Source organism: Anarrhichthys ocellatus, unplaced genomic scaffold, assembly GCF_004355925.1.
Source record: "Anarrhichthys ocellatus isolate YVR2014 unplaced genomic scaffold, GSC_Weel_1.0 scaffold26, whole genome shotgun sequence".
NCBI lineage: Eukaryota > Metazoa > Chordata > Actinopteri > Perciformes > Anarhichadidae > Anarrhichthys > Anarrhichthys ocellatus.
The window spans coordinates 4,446,275-4,465,337 of record NW_022280056.1 but is presented as its reverse complement, the minus strand read 5'-3'; the positions used below and the strand labels follow the sequence as shown (position 1 = coordinate 4,465,337).

General features: G+C 43.5%; 1 protein-coding gene across 3 annotated transcripts in view; it reads left to right on the top strand.

Moving 5' to 3' along the window:
* Window positions 1-3,662: 3,662 nt before the first annotated feature.
* The window catches only part of gas7a (growth arrest-specific 7a), a 17,432-nt gene continuing 2,031 nt past the window's right edge, over window positions 3,663-19,063 (top strand). The window contains exons 1-8 of one of the 3 annotated variants that reach the window (XM_031862178.1): window positions 3,663-4,306; window positions 5,462-5,524; window positions 11,557-11,646; window positions 12,937-13,052; window positions 14,676-14,750; window positions 16,065-16,143; window positions 17,458-17,589; window positions 18,443-18,566. In XM_031862178.1, coding sequence (XP_031718038.1) covers window positions 4,289-4,306; window positions 5,462-5,524; window positions 11,557-11,646; window positions 12,937-13,052; window positions 14,676-14,750; window positions 16,065-16,143; window positions 17,458-17,589; window positions 18,443-18,566 — 697 coding nt within the window. In that variant the 5' untranslated portion in view covers window positions 3,663-4,288. Of the gene's footprint in view, window positions 4,307-4,480; window positions 5,525-9,790; window positions 10,495-11,556; window positions 11,647-12,936; window positions 13,053-14,675; window positions 14,751-16,064; window positions 16,144-17,457; window positions 17,590-18,442; window positions 18,567-19,063 lie in introns of those variants that run through there. The other 2 variants (XM_031862177.1, XM_031862179.1) reach the window with 2 other exon arrangements.

Genomic DNA, 19,063 nt, shown 5'->3' with positions numbered 1-19,063 from the left:
GTATGAAGACATTTGATATAATTTCGAAGCAATAAGTAGCAGTTAATATGATAGAAACAATAAACTATTTACAAGAAGACTATAGGAAAAATAAGCCTTTATTGAGAAGTGTTTAAAACAAATATAAGAAGTCAAAATAGAGCAATTAAAGACAGAATTACAAATCAGAAGTGACAGCGGTGTGATGTGATTAGTAGATCAACATGTTGATCCTCAGTGTTTGTCTGTAAAATAGTAACAAATGTCCACGATTCTTGACTTTCATCTTTCCATCCATCACACACATTTGAACATTTGTGTTTTGAGTTTGCACTTGAGGAACCGCAGAGCGACAGCGATTCACCCGCAGCTGTAAGAGCGTAAAGGACTTCCTGCTCCACTAAGTGGAATGATTCCTGATTACTTTGTGTGATAGACGACTAAAGAACAGGAGGCGAGCTGGAAATCATGCAGGAGGGTCTACACACATAAACAACAAGCTTTTTAGGAAATAAAGTTTACTGTGACTTTACCTGAAGTGCTGTCACAACAAGGTTAAAGGTTTTTATTTCTAGTGAATGATATTTGAGAGTTTAAGGGACATTTTAGGCTTCCTGTCCTTAAATTGGACCGGAAAGAAGCATACGACAAGTTAAATCACAATAAAAGGACCAAATATCCTGCAGGTAGCACAGGGAGTCTGTGGGCGTTGTGTTTTCATTACAACCACAAATTAAAAGGTTTATTCTGGACCATAATTAAAATCAGGACGGTTTGTCCTGTGAGGATGAATGTGTGCAGAACTTGTCATTTGATTTTGACATCATTTGTGTGCAAAGATGACATTTCGACCTGAAGTTTGAGCTAGAAAACGTCTCACAGAGCGTCTGAAATGGAGAAGGTCTATCCCCTGAGGAGCATGAATGTGCTCAGCACATTTCTTTTTTGTTGTTTACATTCATTCAAACGAGCACCTTGAAAATAAGTCTCACACAACTTTAAAAATGCAAATAATACTTAATTTTTAAAAAGTTACAATACAATGACTTAAGAAGGGTCATACATACTTTCCCATTTAACCCAAATTAACTCAGAACATTTCTCAAAAAAAAGGAAAGTTAGTGCATTTCTACATCAAACGACTGCCTCTAGTCCAAAGTGTAGATGAAGGTTTTGCAGAGAAACATCAACGTGCAGGAGGAGCTGATGATGTGTGAACGTGTGGCACATTTCCTTTTTCAGCTGTCATCCTCGCTGTCGTTTGTCTCGTTCCAGAAACAACATGGCGGCGTCCGTCCTCGTCAGCCGAGGCCCCACAGAGACCGCTGGCACGACAGAACGCCTCACCATATGGTAAAACTGAGCCTTTATCTGCTCAGCCACGCGCTTTTCTTCTGAAACTAATTTCTAACGTGTAGAAAACAAAACAACAGCACAAGAAGCATAGCGTGAGGTGATAAGGTTTAAGACGTTAGGAGTGACAAAGATAGACAGCATTTGGAGCCACAGGTCTTAACTTAATTTGTCAACAGATTAAGCCTGTTGGTGTCAGCAGTAGTAAATCTACTTATTATCCTAAAACTAGATTCCTTCAGCTGAGCAGTTTAACTGACACAATACAAGAATTTCCAAGAGACTTAAGACACATTTGCCCTGAAGGTTTTTTAGTTTTTTAAACAAAACCTTTGACAAATCCTCTGTAATTCATTTCTCTGCTGTGTCCTGCATCATCACGAAGTCTCCCTACTGGATGGAAATCCTACATTTTCTTAATGACTGGCTTATTATGTCTCATCGCTGGCAGCATCCTCGCTAACGACGTCTCAGCAGATAGCAGATGGTTTTCTTCTTTCTGCTGGCACGTGGCCTAAACACACTTAGAGGGACAGACAAGTGTGATCCTCCTCAGAGAGAGAGAGAGAGAGAGAGAGAGAGGAGTAATGAAAGACAGTTTAAAGGTGAACAGCCTGGACGTCTCCTAAAAACCTCTGGACAGGAAGCAGAAGGTTTAACCAACTGGTTCCACAGAGAGAGAAATAGTGAGGCAACAATCATTGCATCACAGGTATATGATGGTGTATATGATGGTGTATATATGTTGAATTTTTCTGTGGAGTAACGGAGGTCAAAGAAAGGCCGTGGATGTCTTAATGTCCCCTTTAAGCAAAGGGACAGTCATTGTTATTTTTGGAGCCGGCCCGGTTCATCTGGTCCTGCTCTGACCGGCGTCCACGGCTGTGTCGTGTGGCCTCGGGGGTCTCATTGTGCCGGGCTCACGTGTTTACCGTCAGCTGGAGATGGGACGGTTTGATGTGCGACGAGCAGACAGCTCATGAATCACAGGTCATGCGGAACCATTAAGGGCCTAAAGGATGAAACCAGGGACGTCTCCTCAGAGCTGTGATCCCCTCGGGAGCCGGCTCATTAATGACAGTCATTCAATATGTGGTGATATGGATCTGGGAAGAGATATCGTACTCTGCAAACTGGAAAATTGGCCTTAAAATCGCCCTTTAAATGTAACAATATCTGCATGAAATAGTCTTGATTTTCGTGTGAGGGAGTCTGTGTCTCCTCTGAAAAGGCTGAACCACAGCGAGTACTCGCCAAAATTAGGATGTCACATCTTCTCCCCTCCTGCTCATTTATGTGAAGTTATCGAACAAAAGTAAAGACTCCTGTCAGGTTCGTCACGAATGTGTGTTTATAATCTGCTTTGTCTGCAGCCAACGGTCAGCACACAGAGGCCGCTGATGTTGCTCTGAGGAAACCCACCGGGACCAAACAGGTGAGCCTAAAGAGACTAGTCAGCATTAAGAACCTTCTGCTCTGTGTGCACACAAAGAGGTCCAGACTGTCTTCATCCGTCCACCTCAGCCTCCTCCTTCTGTGGACTGTAACGTCTCCTCACTTCCTCTTTTCCTCTCGCCATAATTACTTCCACCGCCGGAGGAGTTGTCACTTAAACGAAAACGCATCGATTTTGTGATTTGCTGTAACGACCGATGCAACTGCTGTTCTTCTTGTGAGGACAGTCTCGTGTTTGTGTTGTTTATCTGAGATCTGTTACGTAAAGGGATGCACAATATTAGATTTTTGCCAAATATCCAATATATTTTTCAGCTCATTTTGTCTGTTCGACGATACCGTTACACACACGCAGTTATTTTACACCTACTTGCAGAGAAGTCTCTCCTGTAGTGGGATTAACATATTATAACTGCTGCTGTTGTGAGGCTTTTCAAAATGTACACATCTTCTGGGCAAAATCAGAAAACTACTTGAACTGAGGTTACTTGTATAACATGCCGTGTATGAAAGGACCGGAGGAAAGGCTGCCGGTGTGCGTCCGTCCTTCACAAATTGGTCGTAATGGTCGACATGACGGCTCTTCAGATGGGTAATTAAATTTGAGCGTTGAAGGAATGTGATCTGGCTCCTCCTTGCATGCCATACGCTGAGCATGTCCCAGCTTCTTCAACAGTTTGTGTCACAAGTGCACACGCATCATATTAGAGGAAGTGTTTATTTCTGTCCGATGCCGATATTTCATTTGAAGGTCTTTATCTGCCGATAGATGAGGTGCCGATATTACCGTGCATCCCGAGTGACGTGTGGCACATCACATATCGATGAAGCTCTTTCTCTTCAGGCTTTTATGTCGTGCTGAAACAATAATGATGATTTGAAGATCGACAGAAAATGATTCAACAGCAACTTTGACAATATATTTACGTCGTGTATCAAGTAAAAATGCTGGACTTTTTCGGTTTCTAGCTTCTCAAATCTGAAGAAATATCTCTGTTTTTAAATAGTTGTAATCTGAATATCTTTGGGATATGAAGTGTTGGTCAGACAAAAACAACTTGAAGACATCACCTCGATATTTTGTGATAGCTGAAGCAGATTTCGTCCAAATCGAATCCACACTTTCTCTCGTGTAAACAACATTTTCTGTTCACAATCTGGAAACAGTTTTTCCTCGATAACAAGCTGCTCTGTCCGCTGAAAGCAGGGCCGCTCCCGCCGCTCTGATGGACCGGGGCCAACGCCGCTTACATGCCAGCCCACGTGACTAACTCCGAATCGGATGAGGACATACCGAGCCCTGATCGCAGGAGAGTATAGATGGACGGACACTTGGTGCCATATGGGCAGTTGAGATCTGCATTCCACTTGTCAGAGTTTGTCAGTTTTTGGAAAGTGAGCCAGCCGAGGCGGTAGCGGCTCACACTGGGAGTGCTGGGATCACGCGTGGATCACGAAAAACCTGGACCGGGACTGTGGTGGTCAGAGCTGCCCAACCGCCATGTTCTGTGCGGCGAAGGTGAGAACGGGGGGCTTTGTTGTTCTGGCTGTGTCGGTGTCGTTGGACCAGGTGGGTGTCGTGAGAAGGTGTGAGGGCTGCAGCTCGTGTTTGAATCCTCGGGTGAAGCTCCGTCGTACGACAGAGATGCAGCACAGATACTTACTGTCAACACGAGCGCCGCGCCGCGCCGCGCCGCGCACATTTAGATGCACAACGTTGTGCAGTACATTGTACGACACAGTTCCTGATTTGTCTCCTTACACACTTTTATAACCCCTTTGATCGAACACATAATCAGAGAGGCTTCGTCTCATTGGCTGCCTGTCCTCCCTCCTCTCTCCCTCCTCTCTCCTTCCTCTCTCCTTCCTCTCTCCTCCCAATCGTAATGAGTCTTTTTAAAGATAATCATTCAACCATTTCCATCAGACCAACCCCCATCACAAACACCTCCACCACCGCTGCTGCTGCTCCTCCTCCCTCCTCCCACACTATCTGCCTCTCTCTGGGGACGGAGGTGTGGCAGGGATCATGTAAATAAATCCCCCTCTTCTTCCTCCTCCTCCTCCTTTTACTATCTCTTTATGCTTTCTTTCTTTTCTCCCCCTCATCCTCGCCTTTACGCTCCAGCTTCTCCATCCATGAGCTGGCTCAGTGGTCTCTCTCTCTCTCTCTCTCTCTCTCTCTCGCTCTCTCTCTCTCTCTCTCTCTCTCTCTCTCTCTCTCTTTCTCTCTTTGCATGGACATCTTTGGGTGAGGGGTGGAGGTCAGAGTCCCTCGCGGGCAGCATCCATCTCCTCGCAGCCTTCAACCTTAAGACTCGTGTGACAGCAGCTTAACCGGAGGCTAGACTTCGTCACGCTCGCGCTGCCGCCACAGATTCCCCCTACGACCCTCCCCCTCCTCACCCCTAACGCTACCTTCCCCAACGCTTCACATCTCCTCCCCCTCTCTTTGCAACACGACTCCTCTCCACTCGCTCTGTAGCTTGTGAGACTGGAGGCAGCCTCGGTGCGTAGAGAGAGAGAGAGAGCGAGGAGAGAGAGAGACGAGAGAGAGAGAGGAGAGTGAGGCTTTCCCAGAATAGAGCATCAGGAGGAGGTGAGAGGGATGATGATGGAAGCCAGCTTTGACACTGAGGAGAGTTTTGACGATCCGTCCTGTCTCACCCCGCAGCACCCCGGCTCCGTATCGCCGGCCAAGAGGCAGATCAAGGAGGTCAAGGAGACCAAGATCACAGTGAGTACCAACTTAATCCTCCTCTTCATCTTCTTCTTCTTCTCCATCCTCTTGAGTCTCCTCATGGGGCAGAAATAAGTTCATCTTTTTTTACTATCATCTGTTGACATCGTCCTCAAGCCCAAAGCATAATGCATTGTGGGATCTCGTTGGAGTATCGTGGGTTTCCCGTGCATATTGGATTCCACATTAGTCTGAATGAAGAAGCTGTCCGGGAGACGTCTGACTGACTGACTGACTGACTGACTGACCTGATCCATAATATTGATCTAATGCTCGTCAGAGAGGAATTAACGCTCCGCTCTCGAGACACTCAAATGCGTTTCATTCTTTTCTCTCCGGCAGATTTTAAATGTAAAGTGAAAAGCAGCTAATCAGGAGACGGTTGTTGGTATTTTTAGAATCGAGTTGTTGCTCTGTGTGATTCTGTACCCCCCCCCTCCACATGTAATCTGTAGGGCAGTGCAGGTCACACACAGCAGCATTATGAGGAGCCCCCCCCCCCCCCTTGACTACAGTAGTATTTGAGCTGCAGGGTCCTTCGTCCGTCTTCAGCCGGTGATGAGGCTCATTACAGAACACTGAGGAGGATCACATGTCAAAGTGTGTTTGTCTTAAGATGCCCAGACAGAAGCTGTGGTTATGTAACCTGGTGTAATGATGACTGTGGGAGTGGGGGAGTGGAGGGGGAAGGCGACCGTGTGATGATGATGAGGATGGTGGTGGTGGTGATGATGGTGAGACAGACACACAAAGGTGGTTTTGTGTCTCACAGGGTCTGATTTTGTTCTCGCTGACCTGCTGCAGCCGCGGGAGCCGTCAGCCTATTGTGAAGGAAAATAAATAATAAAAACCAACAACGCACCAGACCTGTGAGACGCAGCAAGTCCAGTTTCCATGGTGACAAAAGCAATAGCACTGATTAATGGGTGTTGAAATGGAAAACAGAGGGGGGGGGGGGGTCCACTGAAGACGTACGTCTGACGTACGGTTTCTCTTTCAAAGCTTTCTTCGCTCTCAGGAATCTGTGTTTGACTCTTTGCTTGTCAGATTCTCAATTAGTTCCCAAATAAACAGCAGAGAAGAAGTGTTTCTGATGAATACATCTGATGTCAGCCTTCAGTCCAGTAAACAGGAGCCGTGCGTGAATATTAAACCTTTCTGCTGCAAAGATCAACACAGAGTCAGGAGGCGAAAGCGGTGGCCGGATGACGTCAGTCCACAAACGGTGTCTTTCTTTGTGTTCGTCTCCGGTGAACCTCGCGTTACACAACCCCATCCACAGTTGTCATGGAGACGCACACATCCGTGACCGTCGTTGGTAAAATGAACGGACCCTCTCAGGACGACGAGGCTCCGACGCTTCAGAGAGGAGACACCGCTGCAACCTTGTTCTCACCTTCAGCGAGTGGGACCAATCAGAGCAGATGCTTTCTGAGGGTTTCTGATGCTTATTAAACATTCACGTGTGGTTCAACTTGTTGATATGATGCGTATGTTTAGACACTCGGAGAGGGGGGGGCAGCAGCTCGTTAAAGAGAGTCTCTTTGGCGGGACTCTGATATTGTTTTGTTATGTGAAGGTGTGTGTGTGTGTGTGTGTGTGTGTGTGGAGATCAGGGGGGGGGGGCGGGGTCTTTTACAGCAAAAGTAATTTGTCGCGTAGCAACAGCAGCAGAGCATCCTCCAGTCACATTCACTGAAACCTTCTGCTGAGAGAGAGAGGAAGTGTTCCAGCTCTCTCTCTCTCTCTCTCTGAAGCCGTTTACTCTTCCATTGTGTTCGGCAGAGCAAAAATAAATAAATTAGTAAAAACATAAAAATGTGTAACGAAGCAGCCTGGAGCCTGGATATAACCCCCCCCCCCCCATGAGAGGGAATGTTTATGAACGCTGAGTGAGGACAAAATGTCCCGATCCACTCTGCACTCCTTTGTGTTGCTTGCAGCTTTGCTTTGTGTTGAACTGCAACATTGACCACGTTTGCGTGCAAAGAATATTTTGCTTTTTGCCCTTTATTCCAAAAAAAAGACAAAATTCATACTCCAGACACACGATATTGGATTTTTGCCGAAATTACGGTATTTTCTAACTCGTTTTGCAACCTAATTGAACATAAAGTCTCTCCTGGAATTAAATTATTTTGGCCCACGGGCAGGAGCAGACATTGAATACAGTGCTTTTCTAAATGTACACATTCACTGGGAAAGAATAGGAAACTAACCGTGACCTGAAGACAAACAACCGTGAGGCGTTCATTCTAGTTTTATATGCAGTGTGTGCAAAGAAAACCGAAATATTGATCCTGCTGAAGCAGCTTGGGCGATTCTGTCTCTGAGACGATCCTGAAAATGGGCTCAACCAGAGCAAAGTTGACCTGTTTCACAAGTTGCAATGTTTGTTTTTTGCACCTGCTTCGTCAACGGTATGCGTACACGTCATCTTATCATTTGTGGCCAATGCCGTTATTTGATTATAATTATCTGCCGACATCACCGCGCATCCCTGATTCCCACTAAGCTCTTTACATGGCTAACAAAATTGATTATTCCGCTAATATTTCCGTTTGCATGCAGCCGATCATACTGCGGATGACGTAAATCAGACCCCACAACTTGCGTCCGATGCTACGCCCTTTAAATACCTTAAATCTCACTTCTTTTATAATGTTTAACAGCAGGTGTGTCTGTACTTCCAACCAGAAATGTGGGCTTTTCTTTTGGGCATGCTTTTCTACTCCAACTTTGTAAACTGTTGGCAATTTGTTTTGTTTGTTGAACCCACAGAGCTGGTGGTAAACAGGAACGAGGCCTTGTGTTGCAAACTGGGGCAGAAACCCAGATACAGGAACGCTTCTCAAACCTGAATAACATCGGCATATCTCGTACGTCTAAATCAGAAATGCTCCACTGGGAATAAGGCCCATCTATAAGGTATATGTTGTTTACATGACCCATATCAAATCCAGAATATTGTCGTTTCAGGAGTAACATTAGTGTGCATGTAAAGTCCTTCAGTGATGAAATATGGCGAAACGGCGTGCTGCAGCAGTACACGTCTGAAAGCTGACCTTCAGATCCCTCAGAAGGATTTATCTCCTGCTGTGTAATAAAGGTAATCTATATCAATATTTGATTCCCTCACTAAGCGGCTATGAAGGAGAAGGAGTGACTTAGCCAGCCGGCCGTCTTTTAGATGAATGGTCTCATTTTGTGCTGGATGTGAGAGGCAGATAAACAGCAGTGGTGATAGATGTGGAGCCGGCGTAATGGAAAGTCTGCTGCCCGCGACAATCAGCACGAACTCTGAGGCAGAAAATGAACAAAGTGACGGGTCGACACACGGAGTACATCACCCTGTTGTTCCTTTTTAGGTTGTGAAGTGTTGCTGTGAGTTAATGCGTCTCTCGTTTATGCACGTTTCAGCTGTTTCCTGTCGTATCGCTGTGCCCGCTTGGCGAGTAGCCATGTCGGTGTTTCCTCTGGATTCCTGCTGATTACACGACGGAGAACGAGTATTACTCATCTGTTTCTGAAGTTGTTTATCGGGAGCTGTTCAGATCAAGTGCTGCGGTGGCGGTGCAGAGTAGGAAGAGGTCAATGTCGAGCGTTTTATTGGTTGTTCAGCTTCTTTTTTTTTTTTACAAGCTCAATATTAGTGATGTGTGAAGCTGCAGAGTTTTATGCAGAGCAGCACCGAGCTTATCACCACGAGGCTGCTGCAGAGAAGAGAACCTCAGAGACGGATGAATCGTAATGTGGTTCATGTGTAGTTATACGTCTTACCTGAGTTTTGTTTCTGTCTAATTCAAATCAATATTTTTGTATTAGCAATGAAAAATAAGTTGCATTTCCGACTCCAAATGAAAGATAATGTTACTTCTTCTCTGTTGGATAAAAATAGGCAAATGTTTGCTAACACGTTAGCCATATTAACTTTATAAAGCCATAGTAGTGTAGTCACTGTTTACAGCTTGATGTGCTGCTCTGTAAGTGGCTATAATCAATATACTTACAATAAAATATGTAAATGACGATGAGACGATGTGAAAGGGGTCGCAAGTGATGAACCAGAGAATTATGAGCTGAATCTTTAGCTCCCTTCGGCTTTACGGAGCTTTGTCGTGAGTTTCCGGACCACAACATCTCTGCTTTGGTTCTCTCTGTCTGCTTTCATCGTGAAAACCACCTGAACTCTACCTGCTCAGCAGCAAACAGCAGACAGACACAGTTAGAGACCAGCTGGTGAACATTGTGGAGCATTTAGCAGCTAAACAGACAGACATTTCCCCAGGAGGTGGTGGAGACCAAACATAGAGCTAAAAGAGAGAGAATATTTAACTCTAAGATGTTTCCTTATATGAGCCCTTTCACACATGTAGCACACAACTGGAGACGCGTTCTCACCTACTGGAAATACTCTGTTTGGTTTCAGCAGCGGGTGACGTTTGGGTAGAGCGTGCAGGAGGCGGGACATGACGCGGATTACACAGCGCCCACATAAACTGTTCGTAATTTGGTCATAAACATCAGTTTCTTGCACTAGAATTTTTCTGACGAATTTTACCAAAATTTTACCAAAATAAATACTAGAATCTCGCCGTCTCTTGCGTCTCGCTTCCCATCAGTATTCTTTGTAAAGCCTCACACGAACATGAACTGGCACCATGTTGTTCAGATGTCTGACCTTTTTATTTTATTGGAAAGTGAAGATAATGCAGCCGTTCTTTTTGCTCCAGCTGGTGAGCGCTCCGTGTTTCCCCCCTCAGTCTGTGAGACAGCAGCACAGTGCTGAGCTCTTGCAGCAAACACTGTGACTCAGTGTGTGTTTCTGTGTGTTGGTGGATGAAGCATCCTGTCTGGACGCCCGTGTGGTTGTGCAGCAGCAGCAGCAGCAGCAGCAGCAGCAGCAGCAGCAGCTGACATGGCACAGAGGGCTTCTAGCGGTGCCAATGAGGGAGGGCTCGCAGATGGTGAGCGTTACATAATTGCAGCCCCGAGAGTAATTGAAGACGCTGTGGACCGTGGAGTCTGTATTCAGGCCGAGTGTTGGCTGCATTTATCTGCAGCGCCGCACATTCTCAAGTGTGTGAAGTTAGTTTATTCGTAGTAATAAAGGTTTCTCTGTGTTCTGGAGAGGACAGAGTCGTCTCTCTCTCCCCCTGAAGGCTCACGGGTCACCTTTACTCACGCCTGACCTTTTTCCTCTTGTCTGCATGATCCAAATGCAGTGGTGGAAGAAGTACTACATACCTTGATGTATAAGTACTTCTTTGCTCATTGTTGTTTAACTTTTAAACCATTTTAAATGTTTTTATCGTTGTTTTTCTGCCATTTCTATCGTGTAAATACCTTTGTTTTAAAAACTGCTGTAGAAATAAAGTTTATTGTTATTATTACCAGTAAAAGTGTGAGACCTGATGATGAAACCAAACCAGCTCTTACACGCTGTATTTTATAACCAGTAAATATGTCTGTTAGATAAATGTAGTGGAATTAATAGTGTAATATTTCCCTCTGAATTGTAGCGGAGTAGAAGTACAACATAGCAGGAAATGGAAATACTTGAGTAAAGTACAAGTACCTCAAAATTGTACTTAAATAAAAGTTACTTTCCACCACAGTCCAAATGAAACACATTTCTGCTCCCTCATTCTTAAAGTTAAGATGAAATTTAAAAAAGCCGTTTAAAACCTTTTAGATGACGTCCTCGGTCATATTGTGCACTTATTTAACCATTTATGATTTGTATTTTTTTTTATCAAAACATCCAATTATCTTTTCTTCCTGTAAAAATAATACATGTAGTGCTCAGAAAAAGTCAGAATATGGATGTGAAATGCAGTATGCTCACGATGCTGAGAGCATATGTGAGTTATTGTGAAATCCAGAAGATGAAGCTCTAACTTCTGTTCCACTGTGACTTTAAAGATGTCATTCCAACTCCTCGTGTCCTCTTCTGTGTCACAGATCTGTAGTTTTCTTTCGCTTCTCGGTTCGTCATCCTCGTTTTCTTCTTCTGTGTTTCTCTTCAGATCAACTGTGTGACCTTCCCTCTGCCTGGAGAAGGTCCGGAGCAGCAGCTCCTGAAGCCCAACGAATGGAGCTACTGCGACTACTTCTGGGTGAGTCCAGCTGGAACACAGGAACTACGGTGGGACTATAAAGTTAAACAATAGTATATAAGGATTTAAATGAAATCTAGCGGTGGTGGAAGAAGTATTCAGATCTTTTAAAGTAGAAGTAATAATACCACAGTGGAAAAATACTCTGGTACAATTTAAAGTCCTGCATTCAAAATATTACTTACGTAAAAGTAAAAAGGTATTTACATCAAATTATATTTAAAGTACCTCAATTAAAAGTACTCATCATGCAGAATTTCAGAATAATCTATAGTATGTTACTGGATTGTTTTGATGTGTTCATCTCTTTAATAATGCAGCTGGTAAAGGTGGAGCTAATATTAATAACTTTACATACAGCCGGGTAACTGAATCTATAATAATATATCATAATTTATTAGTTTATTTATATTTTGTATCATGAAAGTGAATCACAAAAGTAACTAAAGCTCGTCGGATGAATGGAGTTAAAAGGAAAATATTCCTCTGAGTTGTAGCGGAGTAGAAGTATAAAGTAGCATAAATAGAAATACCCAAAGATAAATCTAAGGGATCATTATCAAAAATGTTTATTATGTTAAAAAACAATATATAGATTTTGCTATTAGCCACAAAAAACGTTGTGTTGCTGCGTACACGATGATTGTGTTTGGTCCTTCGACCCGAAAGCTGCAGAAGCTTCCTGTCAACACGTTTTGTTGATCGTTGCTGTTTAAAGTGCAGTTAAAAGCGTCTCACGCTGACATTAGATTACGTGAATAAAACAAATGGATTTAACATGAAGGCACAATCGACCGGCTTCTCTGCAAACACAGAGATCATCCTGCTTCAAATGTCATCTTCATGTCAGTCTCCGGACATTTCCATCCTGAATTAGATTTGAATAGTAAAAGCCTTCAGCTGCATCAGTGAGTGAAACCCGACCCCCCGTTTCCTCTGTTGTTGCTGCTGCTGTCTGGCTCCTTGTTGTGTCCTGATGTTCTGTAACGACCTGCTGTGTGGAATCAAATCTAGCACCTCTTGACCCACATCAGTCCTGTCACAAAGCGCTGCACATCCATCCCACAGTGCTTGACTCACACACACACACACACACACACACACACCAACGCATGTCCTCCTTGACATGTAAGTGTGAGTCACACATTCAGAGCTCTTTCTCACAAACCCCCCTACATGCTCTCAAACATACAGCACAGAGGCGTTTCTGCACGCTATGTGGTTTGTTTATCGGCTGAGTGATGCTCTCCTCTTACTCATCTTCTTCCTCCTCCTCCTCTTCCTCCTCAGACCGACAAGAAGGACCCCCAGGGGACCACCTCGGTGGCGGGGTTCGAGGTCCCCCTGCAGAAGCAGCTGAAGGGCAAACAGATGCAGAAAGAGATGTCGGAGTTCATCCACGAGAGGTAACGCAGACTGATGACAACAAACAAAGTCGGGAGATCAGTAATTATGTCAGCGACCTCATTTCATGAAGAATAAGTCTGGTTACTTTTTATATTTCTCTTGATTATTAGTTTATTTTTTTAAATTATATTATTTATACACATTAACAACATCTCAAGGCTGTTTGTGAGAAATCCTCTGAAAGGAGGCAGAAAGAAAACAGGTTTTTATTCTTTCTATAAATGATGAGTTGATAACGGGTCCGTAGGGATCAGAGCTTCTGTCTCTCAGCTGTAATCGATGCTTGAACTCAGTAACTAAAGGGGCTTCAGATCTCCGCTGAGCACACAGGAAGTGCATTGATTGTTTTGGCTCCCACTGAGTCTGCAACAGGATGTCAATAAACTACATGAATAATTAGGAGTTGAGTGAAAAGTTTCACATCCGATTCCATGTCTCTCTCTATGGCAGCAGCTCCGCCCACTTCTAACCGAAGCTCTATTCACTGCGGTGGGAAGTTAACGAGGATTCTTCTCTGAATAAACTCAAGAGGCCAAATCCCTCAGTGAGGTTTCTATTCAGCGCTGACCTTTCCGTGTTGCTGAGAATCTGAAACATTCAGTCAAAGAATGGGCCTCGCGACCTTCTGTAGGTGACAGATTTACTCAGGTGTGGATGGTGGATGTGAGTCCGGTGTAGGAAGTGAATGTCACACAAAGTACGAAGGGGATGATTGATGTTCAGGGGTCACGGCTGGATTCCAGCCTCAGCAGTGAATTGTGGTGGAAGCTTCAATCTGCAGTGCATCTCTGAGATGATCCGTGTTAGAGGTGCAACACATCATAAAGCTCACGGATCGGAGTCAAGGATGATCAGGAGTAAATGAAAAAGGGAGCAAATATAACTCATAGAGATCCCCGATCACGCTTTTCTGCGGCTGATATTAATTATCCATCATTGATGGTCCACGTTGGCAGATACAGATGCCTTTGTTGTCTTTTGTTTGATTATAGCAGCTGGTGTACAAGGATCCAGACGATGTTTCACCGTCACAAAAATCATTTCAACGCACTGAAGTAAATGTAAACGATGAGAAACTCTAAATATTATACTTTTACTTTGTCACAGTCATCGAGAGTGTTGTTTACATAAAAACACACAATTTAAATGAAAAACAAATAAAGGATTGTATTCTTATTGCTTACAATGATGTTCAGAGCTTAGTGTAAACAGCTCATAATTCCCTCTTTAATGTGAAAACATCTCCTTCAAACTACTGGATTTATTCAAGTTTCTCACGAACACTACATTTTAGGAGATTACATGTGAACACATCATTATAATTATACTCATTTTCCCTGAACAGAGCCTGAAGGCATCATAATGTAACTCTATGGACCTCCGTTCGTTATCAGAAAGCATTAAAGCCGATCTCCTCATCGCATATTTTGACTGAATATTGTCAGATAACGATCGTCAGTAAATCTTTATTTCACACTGATGGTTAACGTTAAACTGTGTAATTAGGGGATCCGTACGGATGACGATACACCACTAATCCGTCTCCTCGCTGAAGCAGTTTCTGCCCTGCCTTTGAGCCAGGCAGCTCAGGTTTTCACATCTCTGTCCTTTGTGTTTTTCAGGATAAAGATTGAAGAAGAATATGCCAAGAACCTCTCCAAGCTGTCTCTGAGCCCGCTGGCAGCTCAGGAGGAAGGGTGAGTGAAGTAAACAGCAGCTCTGAGAGCAAAACAGTACGTCGGTTTACTGAACAACTGGCTCTAAGAATAGGAGCTCATACCCACACTACTTCTCCATGTTACTATCATCAAACAGTGGATGTGTTTTCATGTTTGTCAGCAATATAACACCAAAATCTTTGAGCAGATCTCAAAATCAGCAGACAGAAAAGAGGCTTGGCTCAAGAAACGGTGTGTTTTGGTCGCTCTCCAGCTCCGGAGATTCCTCGATTGCAGAACATTTTTGTTTTGGCAATAAAAATGAAACTAATGGAGACACGAACCCAGGGCTGTCCTCCACCAGAGACTTCTTATTTGTTGATAAATCAGGGTTTTTTTAAACACAAAAGCACCACTTTAGATCTTGTGCTCATATGTTTCTGGGAAGTGAGTCATCCAGCGTGAAAAAAGCATATCAATGAATAATCCATTAAATACAGTAGATCTTACTCGACTCGGCCCAAAACAACAGACTAGTCACTTAATGATTCAGAGGAGGGAGGCCCTGCACAAACCAAGGTAAGGTAAGGTAAGATAAGAAATGTTCAGGGTCAGATGGTCAGAAAGGTTGTAAACAACCTTCAAACCAACAGGTTAATCACATTTATCTGGCAGTAAATTACAACCCAGACTGTGCGTTGTAAACAGCCTGACTTTTCAAAATAAAGCGGCTTTAATCCAGCACAAGTGTCCGCCTGTCTGGTCTGACTGCTCATGAATGTTTACGGTGGTATTTATGGAAATCTATATTACAAGTAAAAGTCATTTTATTTGCAGCAAAATGTGCTTAAAGTATCAGAAGTAAAAGTACTCAAAATGGCATCATTCAGAGTCTCTATTTTGATCTATTATTGTTTATATTTATTCTAATTTTATAAGTGTGGTTTGCTGATACATTAATGTGTAGCAACCTTTTAATGCTGTCACTTTTTATAGATTGTTGGATATTATATCCAGTAAAAATGCGTCTTACTTTGTAAATTTATGTGTTTTTACGTGTAGAATAATAAACTGTACTGTAACTAGTAAAAAGTACAATGAAATGTAGTGAAGTAAAAGTACAAAGTATCATAAAATAGGAATGCTCAAATATAGTGCAAGTACTTAAAGTTGTACTGAAGTGCAGTACTTTAGTAGATGTACAAGTGTTCAGGTGTCAGTAGATAAACAGGTTTCATTTAAAAGCCTTGTTCATGACTAGAACAGCCACCGTGTCGTATTTCCCTGTTTTCTGTTTTAGTTCAAACGACATTAAATATTTCCAGGATTTATTTGACATCAGTCTTTTCTCAGGACTCTCGGAGAAGCCTGGACTCAGCTGAAGAAGAGTCTTCACGATGAGGCGGAAGTTCACCTCAAGTTCTCCAACAAGGTAAAGTCTGAGGAGGACACGACTGGTTTACTGTGGAGAGCTGAACACCTTCCATTCATGGAGCGATTGGATGATCGATTAATAGTTTCGGACATTTTTCAAGCAAAATGTTTGATGGTAAACTGAACATCTTGGTGGTTTCTGCTCGATGATCAGAAAAGGCAAGAAATGATGTATTATGACGGTCTTTTCCCATCGATTTGTAAAGACTTTAAGTGTGAAGATGCCTGAAGTTAACGTTTTTTTAGCTTCCTCTAAATCACGAACACTTTACTAGTGTGTGGATTGGTGTGCATCTCTCTGCACCTTCAGGTCAAGCGTTTAATGTTTCCAATCATCTGAAGTAATGGATACTTGATCCTCCTGAGGCGTCGGGGCTTGTTTACCTCGACCGAAAGAAAGTGACCCGTGTGCGGTCCGATTACCGGCCATGCAGAAGCTGCACGCCGGCCTCGGCTGCAGCCTCGAATACCGCAGCGGCGGCGGCCTCGGAGCTCTTTCGTGCTCCTCTGTTGTCTGATTAATTAGCTCCGTGTTCTGACGAGGCCCCGCAGCCTCCTCCGTGCTCCACCGGTGCTCCGACGCTCCGCCGCCTCGTTATGAGACGGGTGAGGGGAAGGTAATGCGTTGGCCTGCAGAAGCTCCGGCTCATTTTCTAATAAGCTTCATCTATATCTTCCAGTTTTGGCATTTGGACTAGATTAGCATTCTGCGTGGAGAGCCCACACTGCTGACTGCAGCTTATTGAAGAGACTTTGTGGGAGTGTTTGGTGGGAGAAAATGAAACCGAGACTTAAAATGTAATCGTGTCCCTTCATGGTGATGGATGTGACTTTGTAGAACAGGAAACAGGATTTATGAAGCAAAAAGCCCTGAGAAGTGATTTTAACCCTCGACTGTAGACATCGTGGCGTTACCCACTGGTTTGTGGACTGAGGTTTTCAAGCCTTGACTTTGGCATTTTATACATATACGTCTCTGGTAGAGACCTGTCAATCAAAAGGTAGCCCCGCCCTAAAGCATCCCCTGCTTTATGGTCTGTTTGACTCTAAATGGACCATAAGTTACTAAATGAACATCATGCTGTATTGAAGAAGACTTGAAACTAGAGCTTGAGACCATAAACTCATGTTTACAATGTTTACTGAGGTAATAAATCAAGAGAGAAGTAGAGTCATTTTCTCATAGACTTCTATACAACCAGAGGAGTCGCCCCCTGGTGCACACTAGAGAGAATGCAGATGTTTTATTCGCTTTCTTCACATGACACAACAAGAATTATTAAATGAACAGCTGAGCGACTTGTCTTCACAGCTCCACACTGAGGTAGAAAAACCTTTGCTGACATTCCGGGCAGACCACTTCAAGAAGGACCTGAAGAAGTACGACCATCACATCGCCGACCTCAGGAAGCAGCTGGCCAGCCGCTACGCCAGTGTGGAGAAGGTACCGAGTCCGGCGTGCCGATACAGCGTCATTCCTGTGTTTCCCTCCAAATAGTGACGGACTAGTTTCACAAGAAAAACACACATCAGTGTTTGTCTACATCTCAAAGTTACATAAGAGCTTCAGTAGCTCCTACACTGGGAAGATATTGGTATCTTGTTACAGCCTCCCACCTGTTCAAATCAGATCATGAATGAATTCCCTCTGCACACACACACACACACACACACACATTCACTTTCTGGGTGTTTTCTGCATGTTGCGATGGTCAGCATTATTTCAGCCGATTGTCAAAACAGCTTTATGATATTCTGTTTTTGTTTTTAAATGTATGGTGATTCTATTTATTTATTCTATTTAGTTGTTGTATAAAAAAGTACATCTTTTTTTATTCCATCACTGAGGTTTATCTCTGCTATAAAAAGTGTTTCCAGCCCAAAACAAACACGTCTCTGCTCTGCTGCTTTAGTGACCTGATCAGTGGGTTGTAGTTTGACTCCATCCCACATCTTTTCTTTCCGTTGTTGTCTCTTGAAACAAAGAGACTTTCTTGGCATCGCTGTTACTGTATGTTTACCTTTCAAACTCGATCCGCGATCCTTCGATCCTTCGGAGAAGTGCCGCAGTAAAATAGATTAACAAGAGGAAACACTCAATGCAATGGATTAAGAACAGATTAAAGGATGAGAGCGGCATGAGAAGGCTGTGATGATTCCTGTAATAGATGTAGAGGTACAGTGAATCTGAGGATTATGCTGAATGACTCATTGTGTCTGCGTTCACACGCCCCGCTAAAAATATGTGTGTGTGTGTGTGTGTGTGTGTGTGTGTGTGTGTGTGTGTGTGTCTACAGTCCCGTAAAGCCCTGGCGGACCGGCAGAAAGATCTGGAGGTGAAGACCCAGCAGCTGGAGATCAAGCTGAGCAACAAGACGGAGGAGGACATCAAGAAGGCCCGGCGGAAATCCACACAAGCAGGTCAGAGGTCACAGAGTCGGAGCTTTGAATGAGAGCCGATCACAGTTTATTTGACGTGTCACCAAATAACTGCACTGAGACACGTGGAACACTTCAGGTTTAAACTGATATTTAAACATCTGTTAACTTGTGTTTTTAAAACCTTGAGTTTTAGTTTAAACCTGGAGATTTTCCATGTGTCGTTGTAGTGTTTTTAAAGGTAAAACGTGTGAATCACAGCTAAAGGAAACCGTTAAATGTTCACAATCTGGTTAATTTTTTCTGATTTGAATGCCTCTCCGTGTCTTTTAGTCAGTTTTTTTGCAAAAATGTGTGAATCGTGATTAACGCCGCCGCCTCGAGGCCGGTCACAATGTCATCACAGGGATGTGATTTTATTCAATTTAAGACACAGTTTGGCACATTTCTTATAAAACATTCCCAATATATTAGAATATAACTCATCCAACAGTCTTTATAGATTGATTGATACTGTAAAACAGCCATAATAACAGATT